The sequence below is a fragment of the Dysidea avara genome, chromosome 5 (assembly GCF_963678975.1).
Source record: "Dysidea avara chromosome 5, odDysAvar1.4, whole genome shotgun sequence".
NCBI lineage: Eukaryota > Metazoa > Porifera > Demospongiae > Dictyoceratida > Dysideidae > Dysidea > Dysidea avara.
Window position 1 is genome coordinate 6,017,964 of NC_089276.1, and position 12,124 is coordinate 6,030,087.

Genomic DNA, 12,124 nt, shown 5'->3' on the forward strand with positions numbered 1-12,124 from the left:
TATTTGAAATGTGCTCTAGCAGCATCTTCATAATAAACAAATGCCAAGTGCATGTTTTAGCAGTGTATTATACATGTGAAAAGTGTGCAAGCACATACATGTAATATTAAAAAAATATTTTATAATACAAAATGCTATGACCAAAATAAAAGAATACGACAATATTCAATACCTAACAACTTGTTCTATAATTAGATAAACTACAAAGGGAGTCACCTAAACACTGAAGTTAGAGTAAGTCTCAAACGACTGCATGTAGCGCAGGACAACTTCAAAGATGAACTGGTACATCTCCTACAAAAAAATCTCTTAATAAAGGCTCTTATGTAGTTTTCCTATTATGGTAAAGCTATGGTAGGTCGTAGTTACCAGGTGAAAATTAAAATTCAAAAACAAAAACTTTTGGGTTTGGAGAACAAGTTAAAATCTCAAAAAGTTGCTGTTCAAAGAAATCCCATATAGTTCCATGGTGCCTTCTGTACCCTATTTTTACACTCCAAAACTTTCCATTTTTCTTCATGCCATTCTCTAAATTATTCCTGGAATCTGTGCCAGGCTTAGGAAATCAGCACTAGTTTTTGGTGTAGATTAAATACAGTGGACCTCTCTAAACTAACTCCTTAAAATAGAAAACAACTCCATAACAAGGACAAAATTTTGGTTTCAACAGGTCTGGCTCCATACATTTTTACCAAAAAAAACCCCTCTGTATTACAGTAAACATAAGCCGAAGACTGTACCTTGAATAATTACACAACAATTCCTTAGAGAAGTGTATTTAGACAACAAAACTATTTGACACACTTATAAGAGGTATTTGTAAAGCAATCTGATCACTACTGAAAACAGAGCACCCTTAAACTATCAAAGCACAGTGACTATGCTTCCTAGAATCTAACTGAAATTTTTGCTGTAGAAAGCAACCACACTCCTTAATCTATTGTAGCAAGATCAAGATACTCTAATAAAACAGTCACAGCTAAGTATTCTAATAGAACAGTCACACGTACATAATATGTGACCGGGCCTGCGAAAATAGGGCATGTGGGCACAAACTACACCCTGTCACTGTACAGGTCATATCTCAGTACTGGAACAGAATATTTGTATTCTGTAACTTGCATCATAACACCAATTAAATGCTTACTACGTGCTGAAAATTGCATTTCCATAGCATAATGATACAAAACGTTGAGCGGTGAAAGTTTGAAAAAGTAGGCAAAAATCATGTGCCCACATGCCCTATTTTCGCAGGCCCAGTCACATATAAGCTTACAAACTAGTCTAATAAATATCTTGATTTAAAAAGTAGGCAGAATGCTAATGTAGTAATTATCCCACATAGCTTTGTTATGAAACCATCATTCATGTAATCTTGTTTCACTACATTTTATAGCTGGAACCCCACTTCATTTTAACTGAACCATTATTATTACTAGTAAATTCCTTAACCCAAACGTATGTGTCTTAAGTACATACGTACAACAAATATAAATAATTTCAAATCTCACCAAACTATCCACAGCTCCTGGCCTGTTGATACGGAGTGATTTAACCACTTGGAAAATATCAATACACTGCTCTGCTTTAAATCGTTCCAGTGTTGTATAAATAGCACAGAAGGTAGAGCTTCGACCCAGTCCATTACTGTGTGAACATCAACATATTCTAATTGTAATGTATGACCACACACGATACTATCAGTACCTGCAGTGTACAACAATGGGCTTGTTGGCAGTGCTACGCTGAACTTTCTGCACTTCTTCAAGCATTGATATCAGCCCAGTACTATTACTAGGAGGCTTATGAGCTAGCCAACCATGATACTGAAACTGGGTCACCTGGTGGCTCTTCTTGGTCTATTAACACAACACCATGTATTTACAAAAAATACAAAGTTTGTGAGAATGCGTATGTTTGTAGTATTAAGTGTTTTAAGAATGCCCTCCAAACAAAACAGGATCCCTTATGATGATGAGTGTAAATTTAGCATTGAAACAGAAGCCATACTTTTTAATTGTATTTTTGTATGCATAATCTACCAGGAGTGTAATTAAACTTGGTAGCTGCTTTATTACCTTATTATCAGTGATTTTCATTGTTCTTGTGGTAAAATGTTTAGCACTATTACCACCGGTTAACTCAACATCCATATCATCAAATGTATTCACACCAGTACGGGGCCAGTAGCATGCACACACCTCCTGTAAGATTGTACGTAATACTACTGCATGTACTTATTGGCTGTGCTGACCTCATCATTCTCCAATAATTCACATAACATTATAACAGTTGCACACTGTTTATCACTGATCATTTTCCAAAAGTCTCTAATGGTGTTTGCCATTGGAGACTGAGCTATGATGTATGCTCTACTGTGCTTGTAACCCTGTATAGCAAAATGTAGTCAATGTATCTGAATATATTATATCTTACATCAGCATATGAGGCATTAATATAACTCTGCTTTAATGGTACTCGGCAACGCTCCACTGAAATAAAACAGACATATAAGTGACTGATTATATATCATCTCAATATACCAGGTAAGCAATGGCCAGGACGATTTTTGTTTGGAAAAGTATTGGCAGAAGGACACACCACATCTTCAGCTCTGGGACTGACTTTGTTTAATATCTACAGATATCAAGATCAATACAAAGTGCGTCAGTAAAAGAAAGTAGTCTCTATACTAACTTTGAGTTCTTGCTCATAACCGGTTAATCCAGTCATTCGGTCTTTGCTCTTCAGTTTAGCCATTGCCCTCATCACATTTGGTGCTTCAATGCTAGTGTCACCACATGTGATGAACTCCAGTACAGCATCATGGATGAAGATGTACTGTTCCTGTTCAATCAATCACAACTTGAATATACACAAACACAATGTACACGTGACCTTACCAGAGACTGCACCATTTGAGGACGTTGGTGTCTCAGCCTGTTAATGACATTGTGAATGTCCACAACATTCTCATTCTTCACTTGTCTCAGTACAATATCCAGAGCAATGAAGGTCCCAGTCCGACCAACACCAGCACTAAATATACAATGGTACTCTAGTATGTCACTTAAAATAAATCACAATGCACTTTTGTTAATGGGAAAATAGATATGTGAGACTAAGTTAAACCTCTACAACAACATGCAAGAATATACTGGATGCTGATGTTAAAAGCATCAGTTTTTAGGTGGCTATAATCAGGAACTGCTCAGTGATGTAAAGGTAGCCAAATTAATGCTACTTAAGGAGGGGTAGACAAGATGGTTTTTGATTTTCCAATTTAATTGTCTGTTGTCATTATCCATTATTACTTTTATGTTTCTATTCTGGCATTATACAATATGGTAGTATGTATATTAGGGATCATGAAGGACCGAGCTTTTCCAGCCAAAAATATCACTCTATATAAACCAGTCTTGATTTCCCTTCATGACAGCTTGGCAGCACTGGTTAGGTACAGCTAAGCCCAAAATATCTTCAGACCAACCCCCAAACCCTTCCAAAGAGTTTCTTTGGAATTTTAAAAATTTCTATTTAACAGAGTTTTATGCTGACTGACTAACTGATGCCTCCAGCTAAGCATCACTTATCAATGAATAAGGCTATGGGCTTGATTTCTTCACTGTTCAACGTCACTTCGTCCTGAGATGCGCCTTTTTGCCAAGCACAATCTGTGCATCATAGACTTGCCTTTGTCTTCCTTTGTGTTCCAGTTCTTCTCACTAACAACACAAGGTGTCGATTTGCGATAGTACAATGTGGTTTCCCTGTGGCTGTGTTGGCTGTTATGCTGTATTTTCCATAACGACTGGATTGATTGCAGAGATGCTTCTCATACTATTCTTTACTGTGTGACGGGTTGAACATAGCTGAAAGCAAAGCATATTGGCCACTTCACTTTTGAGTAGTTGGGGCTCACAAATTGTCTAATTTTTGTGGTGACTGGATTGATTGAGGAGGTGCTTCTTCTACTGCTCTTCATTTGTAGCACTGCATAACAGCTGAACACAGCTGAAAGTGAAGCATAATGGCCACTTCACAGTAATTAATAGCTGGGGGGCGCATTCAGATGAAAACATGAACTCTGGCACCATCCTTTCTTTTGATGCGGTATGCATGGACTCACCAGCCACAATAATGCTACAAAAAAGTAAACAAACAAGTATAAGGAAAATTAGTTTGATTAGGGATCATAGAAAAAAGTAGGGAAACAAGGGAGGTCGCCTACACTACAGGTGTACTGATACCACTATTTTACCGATACTTCCGCTACCAGTACTGGTACTGAAATTATCTGCCGATATCAATACCAATACTAAGTAATGAAGCCTAGGCAAAGTTTAATACTGAGTGTTTCACTGTTGTGATATCAAGACACACGGTAGTGTGTCGTGCGGCCCAAGAAGTCGGCACGCCACAACGTGAGCATATTAACAGGAAGAAAGAAAACGCAATTTTCACACCTATGTAGCTCAGTGATCCCTTATCCGATTGGCACCAAATTTGCTCGAGACATGCCGCCCAGTTAGGTGAGTCTACATACCAAATTTGAAGAAAATCGCTCCAGCCATTTCCGAGATACGAGCAAACAAAATTTCGTTTTAATTTCTTCGTTTTTTTCTTCATCTTCATTTCGCAAAATTCACCATAAAACATGAATACATGCTCGGATTGGGCTGAAATTTGGCACACTTAAAGGGCTCATTAAGGCAGATCTCCGTACCAACTTTGGTAGGAATCTGATGAACATTCACGGAGTTATGACCGATTATTGCGTAAAATAAGGTCGAAGGTCTGTCACGCCTACAGGGTAAACCCCTTGGAGGAATCAGTTGAAAATTGATATGTAGATGGAGCAACCATCGTAGGAGTGCCTTTTTGTGGTTTGAAAGGAATCGGGATAAAGACCATGGAGATATGACACAAAACCCAACCTGTGTCAAAATTACGCGATCGATTTTTATGAATTAAAAAACTATTAGTTTTCGTGTCTACCAGGCAAACCGCTTAGAACAACGAGCTGAAAATCAGTATGTAGCTGGAATAGTCATCATAGAAAGTCCTTGCAGTAGTAGAGAAGAATCGGATTACAAATCACTGAGTTATGATTCGAAAGGCAACTATGTGCAGCAAATGCGAGATCGAGATACTCTAATAGAACAGTCACCCTAATAAAGCATTCAGCGTCATTTATAATTCACTCAGTTATTACATTACATTGCAAGTTATTCTGTAGGGAATTCAGCTACAAACAAGTCACCCTGTAGTCAGATCAGCTAGAAGAAGGTACCTAATAGAGAGTTCAGCTACAAAGAAGCCATCATGTAGAGAGTTCAGCTCAAATAAATCACCCTGTAGAGAATTCAGCTACAAACAAATTGCCCTGTAGAGAGATCAGCTAGAAGAAGTTACCTTGTAGAGAGTTCAGTTACAAAGAAACAATCATGCAAAGAGTTTGGCTGCAAACAAATCACCCAGTAGAAAGTTCCGCTATGAACAGATCACACTGTGGAGAGTTCAGTTAGAAACAGGTCATCCTGTAGAGAGATCAGCTAGAAGAAGTCACCTTGTAGAGAGTTCAGTTAAAAGAAACAATCATGCAGAGTTTAACTGCAAACAAATCACCCAGTAGAAAGTTCCGCTATGAACAGATCACACTGTAGAGAGTTCAGTTAGAAACAAGTCATCCTGTAGAGAGATCAGCTAGAAGAAGTTACATTGTAGAGAGTTCAGCTACAAAGAAACTATCATGTAGAGAGTTCAGCTGTAAACAAATCGCCCTGTAGAGAATTCAGCTACAAACAAATTACCCTGTAGAAAGATCAGCTAGAAGAAGTTACCTTGTAGAGAGTTCAGCTACAAACAAATCACCCTGTAGAGAGTTCAGCTAGAAACAAGTCACCCTGTAGAGAGTTCAGCTAGAAACAAGCCACCCGTAGAGAGTTCAGCTAGAAGAAGTTACATTGTAGAGAGTTCAGCTACAAAGAAACTACCATGTAGAGAGTTCAGCTGCAAACAAATTGCCCTGTAGAGAATTCAGCCACAAACAAATCACCCTGTAGAAAGATCAGCTAGAAGAAGTTACCTTGTAGAGAGTTCAGCTACAAACAAACCACCCTGTAGAGGGTTCAGCTAGAAACAAGTCATTCTGTAGAGAGTTCAGCTAGAAGAAGTTACATTGTAGAGAGTTCAGCTACAAAGAAACTACCATGTAGTGAGTTCAGCTGCAAACAAATCACCCTGTAGAGAATTCAGCTACAAACAAATCACCCTGTAGAAAGATCAGCTAGAAGAAGTTACCTTGTAGAGAGCTCAGCTACAAACAAGTCATCCTGTAGAGGGTTCAGCTACAAACAAGTCACCCTGTAGAGAGTTCAGCTAGAAGAAGTTACATTGTAGAGAGTTCAGCTACAAGAAACTACCATGTAGAGAATTAAGCTGCAAACAAATTGTCCTATAGAGCATTCAGCTACAAACAAATTACCCTGTAGAAAGATCAGCTAGAAGAAGTTACCTTGTAGAGAGTTCAGCTACAAACAAATCACCCTGTAGAGGGTTCAGCTAGAAACAAGTCATCCTGTAGAGAGTTCAGCTAGAAGAAGTTACATTGTAGAGAGTTCAGCTACAAAGAAACTACCATATAGAGAGTTCAGCTGCAAACAAATTGCGCTGTAGAGAATTTAGCTACAAACAAATCACCCTGTAGAAAGATCAGCTAGAAGAAGTTACCTTGTAGAGAGTTCAGCTACAAACAAATCACTCTGTAGAGAATTCAGCTAGAAACAAATCACCCTGTAGAGAGATCAGCTAGAAACAAGCCACCTGTACAGAGTTCAGCTAGAAGAAGCTACATTGTAGAGAGTTCAGCAGTTTAGCTGCAAACAAATCGCCCTGTAGAGAATTCAGCTACAAACAAATCACCCTGTAGAAAGATCAGCTAGAAGAAGTTACCTTGTAGAGAGTTCAGCTACAAACAAATCACCCTTTAGAGAGTTCAGCTAAAAACAAGTCATCCGGTAGAGAGATCAGCTAGAAGGATCACCTTGCAGAGAGGTCAGCTACAAAGAAATTACCCTGCTTCATGTTTTCTTCTTCCTGTAGTAAAGTAAAAAAATGACAGGTTAAAAAGCCCTAAAGCCGTCCATAGGCCAGCTTTGGGGTATAAAAATACAAAAAGAAGTGAAATCTAATCCAAAACAGCCCGCTTGATCTCGGCACCAAATTCACCTGAATTGTTGTTATTAAATTTTTTACCATTAACCTACCATCACAGCCATTTCTTGGCCGCCACCTTGGATTTCACATCTTTTTTCACCATAGCCTTTCTGAGGGCCGCACTCTTTTTTTACAGCTTGGCTGTTTTGGATTAGATATACATAGCTAGCTATTAAAATATCATAGTAATTGTGCACTTTGATTGAAAAGCGATGATCTCAAGTTTCAAAATATTCATATATGTTAAACAGATTACTAATTGCTGCTTGATTTGAGGTAGTTTTCTTGTAAACTCATTAATTAGATAATTAATTGTGTGGGCAGCCAATAATTCTACACTGTTTGTTGCAGCCTTGCAACCAAAAATTTTCATGAAAAAGCAAGCCAAGTAGTCATAAATTTACTTATTTTTTGAGAAACAACTGCACTGTCATTTAATTACAAAGGATTCACGTGCTCTAATATATTAGAATACAAATGGAGCAAGTATAGCAATACTTGGAAAAGAGTAACAAAGGCTTTGTATTCGCTACTTTGTTAGCCTAACTAACTTATTTGCTGCAGGAAATTTAGCAAGAGATGGTTGAAGCTATAATAAATATGATAAGTGTTTACTGGTGGTATATCTGTAGCATTGTATTACCAATACCGATCCGATACCGATATCATTGGTATCATTATCGGTACACCTCTAACCTACCTACATAATCCATACTTCACGCAGTCTATACCCATGACTGAATTAGGGATTAAAAGTCCACTAGTTACAGACCTCCCCTGTTTCCCTACTTTTTTTCTATAATCTCTAAGCAAACTTAAAATTCCTAATTTTCCTTATACTTGTTACTTGTAACACCATAAAGAATGTACATAGTCAGGCATGTAACTATATAGGATTCCCTGGAGGGTGGGTTGAGTCTTGAAGTGACAGTATCCAGAAAGTTTCTTCTGATTTTCAGTATTGAAAACTTTAGTAAAATTTTTAAATTTAAAACCTTAGCAGGGTTAGTCCAAATCATCCAACTCCTTGGCTACATCCCTGATAATAATAATAATAAGTAACTAACAAATGCTATTGGTGGCAAATCAGATTGCCAATCTGAACCCAAATAACACTAACCTGCAATGCACCAACATAGGATCCTTAGTAGTGCTATGGAAGCCTTTAATCCTTCGATAAAAACTCAACATTCCAGTAGCATATTCTGGTACTCCATGATCAGGCCAAGAAACATAATGAAACTGAGTTACATCAAATGATTCTCCTGATTTCTGAGTATTGTATAAAATATTTAAGCAATACATCTGACAATGCATGTATCTACTGTGTAGCTACCCATAGCAATACATTGCCTATATCCCGGTAAAACTATATGTACACAAACAACTCAGTACATAAAAACAGGTACACTATTTTCCAATGGTGGATACAATAATCTGTATAAGTGACCAAGTCTGCAAAAACAGGGCATGTGTGCACAAGCTACACCCTTTGACATAACAGATCACATCTCAGTATTGGCATAGAGTATCTCCATTCTATCATAAAAATTTAAGTGCTGAACATTATGTAACCATGAGATAACAGTATTAAAAGTTACGAGTTGTGAAAGTTTGAAAAGTAGGTAAATTAATGTGTCCACGTTCCCACTCTTTGCAGGCTCGGTCACATAATGTTGCAGATTTACAGCAAATTTATTATCCTTTAAGAACATTAATGGTAACTGGCTGCTAACAGAGCTCTATTTTGTGGTAGCATACATTTGGTGCAAATGGAAAAACTTACCGTAATATTAAACTTCCTAATAAGATACTCAGAGTATCTATTCTCTTCCAACAGTGATACTCTGAAGGGCTTGAACTCAACCTCTCCACCAACAGTTTCAGGCCAGTATTGAAAACATTTCAACTGCAATAGTTAACATCCAAGTTTGCAGAATACTATACACATACAAATGAGTGTACCTTGTCTCCTTCTTTGATGTTAGTCAGCATAACAATTGTTGTAACACGTTCTTCCCAAATCACAGACCAGAAATCAACGACAGACACTTTTAGAGGAGCTAGAGTATGTAATATGGTACCAAGTTTAGACAGTCAAACAAAATATCTCAAACCTTGTGCAGCAATGAATCGTTTCCTCTTCTTATAACCCTAATAGTTATAAAATTTTATGCGACAGTTTAATACTCTACTATAAACGTACATCAACTGGAGAAGCATTGACGTAGTCATTTCCACTATCTTCATAAGAAACAAGCTTTATTCTGTTACTATCATCTGCAACAAACAGAACAATTGCATGCATACACATTCACACACAATCACGTGGAAGTTACATACATACATGTATACGTATGCACGTATGAGCATATCTGATAAACAATTGTTGTTATTACAACAAGCAGTTTACCTATACTAGTCAACATTTAATCCAGTCATTGGTATATATAGCTACAGGGATTAAATGTCTACTAGTATATCTGCAGGTGTAGGTGACCTCCCTTGTTTTCATACTGTTTTCTATGATCCCTAATTGTTCCTCAGTTTCTTTCTACTTGTTTGTTTACTTTTTTTGCAACATGATCATGTATATGACTGGTGAACCAGCACATACTGCATCAAAAGAAAGAATGGTGCCATGCTTAATGTTTTTGTCTGAACCCATGCCCTAACTATCAATTAAAGTGAAGTAACCATTGTACTTCATTTTCAGGTATGTTCAAACTATTGTACAGCATTACAAACAAAGTGCATTACAACAAGCAAGCACTTCTGCAATCAATCCAGTCACTATGCATTACAAATGTAGGATAGCCATCACACACTAACTACATGTACCACATTGCACTGTCAGCAAAGATAAATGGGACACAAAGGAAGACAAAGGTAAGTCCATGATGCATGCAATGTACGTATGCCAAAAGGCACCTGAAGCAACATTTAACACTGAAAAAAATCAAGCCTGTAACCCAAGTTATGCTTGTCTGAAGGCATCAGGCAGTTAGTCAGTCAGCAAAAAATTTCACTGAATAAAAAAATAATATTTGGTAGCAAACTTATTGGAAGTACTTCAGGTCGTACTGAGAGTTCTGCCAAGGCGATATTAAGGTACTGTGAGGCTGGTTTTCATGTGAAATTTTTTTGTGAGAAGTTGCAAACCTCTGTGATCCCTAATATACAGTACTACTGTACTGTATGACAATACTGAATAAATTAATTGGTAAAAAAATTGAGTAACCAACAGTGCTAGATAACCTAATCTATTTTTAAACCAATGAATTATACCAAACTGCCAAATTACAATATTGTGCATGCTTTATTCATTCATACATGGAACAATATTGGCAAATCTGTTCTTCGGTTTGTGTTCTCTCTTAGTTCCCACAGTTACCGGCATGTCATGACCACTGTATAGCATCTATACAAGAGAAGTATAAACAAAACGTATAACAAAGTAAACTGCATGTTACCTTAAACCGTGATTCAAACTGTGCATTAAAGTTGTGATGCATTCCTTCTACGTGAGCTTCAAACTCATTAATATGGATTGATTTGTCTGCCATCTTGTGTAATGGTAGAGGAGATTCAGTACCGCCATATTCTATAGGCAATATTTAGTACTGTGATGAAATATGTATACACATACCAACAAATCATGATCAGTACTTCACACTATGACTTTATTGCACAAAAAAATTTTATTATAACTAATCCAACTACACACCACAACTGTTAGAACACTAATTACATGCCCGCTTTACAAACTGCTGTTCTTACCCATAATAGGCATTTTGACTAGCACTTGCATTGTCTGCTCAATGGTTCCCTCAGAGTTAGTGGCCTGACATTTCCACTCTCCCTCATGTTGTTTAGAGGCCTTGGCCAAAGTGAGTTGACCATCTTCAGATATTGTAACATCATCATCATTAGTCATGTCCCTATAATATGAAGTACAGTTCTTTAATTAGACAATGAACATCTTCATTCTAAACTGATCACACAAGCAAAACACATGCATACAATTGCTTGCAAGGTGCCAAAAGACATTGTATTGAACAAAACCACATAAGCACAATCTGCCTGCTGTCTAAGTACATATAAACAGTTTACATTATACCGCTAATTGCTATCCATTAATTTCACAGTGGTGTACACATACCTGTTGTTAAGATACCAGTACACCCAAGGAGTTGGTTGACCAGACACATAACATGGGAAGGTAGCAGCAACACCTTCTGTTACATAATGTTGTTTAGGCATATCAATGATCACTGGGACACCTGCAGAAAAATTAAGTAAGTAATTATTACTGAAACCAGTTTAAAGAGCACCACATGGAGTCTTGAGATAAATACAAAACTTGGGCTTTGTCTTGTGCTGTATTAGCCTCTTGACCCCACATGCTCTAAGTGTTATATTGTACTCCCTGGTCTTCTTGGTAAGAGTGTCCATCAGATTGTGTGCCCTAACTGCTTCAATATCTGGTAATCAGACTACCAGTAAGTTCCCTATTTCTAGTTGTAGAACCAATTGGTACAATTAATCAGGTTAGTTTTAGTGATATGCATGTGATCAGTTGTGCTGTCTGAGTGGGGTTGTTCCTGTTCTGCATAATCGTACTGTAATTGCCCAATTATAGTCATACAGTACAGTTACATACAGTACAGTTATGTGACTAATTGGTACTGTATGGAAAATACAGTATGAGGTGGCACTTTGATTCTCCAATGATTGAAGCGATTAGGGCACTTGAGATGAATGCTCCAAGCAAAATGACCAGATAGAACAATATAGCACCTATGGTATAGCATTGCCTATGCTTGTGTATATGAAAAATACAGGTGTCTCAGGCCTAATATAGCATTCAACTTCATATAGCATTCAACTTCACATCGTGCTGCAT

At 37.4% G+C, this 12,124-nt stretch overlaps 1 protein-coding gene across 1 annotated transcript; it reads right to left on the reverse strand.

Annotated features, from left to right (window-relative positions):
* Nucleotides 1-127: 127 nt before the first annotated feature.
* Nucleotides 128-10,821, reverse strand: LOC136255390 (receptor-type tyrosine-protein phosphatase alpha-like). The gene is made up of 16 exons (XM_066048159.1): nt 10,692-10,821; nt 10,552-10,639; nt 9,425-9,498; nt 9,336-9,372; nt 9,184-9,281; nt 9,005-9,127; nt 8,339-8,490; nt 2,904-3,039; nt 2,698-2,847; nt 2,544-2,637; nt 2,437-2,492; nt 2,255-2,389; nt 2,079-2,204; nt 1,708-1,859; nt 1,512-1,647; nt 128-294 (listed from the first exon to the last, which is right to left on the reverse strand). Exons 1-16 carry the CDS (start codon nt 10,782-10,784, stop codon nt 217-219), a joined length of 1,728 nt encoding a protein of 575 aa, XP_065904231.1. The 5' UTR covers nt 10,785-10,821; the 3' UTR covers nt 128-216.
* Between the last annotated feature and the right edge of the window lie 1,303 nt (nt 10,822-12,124).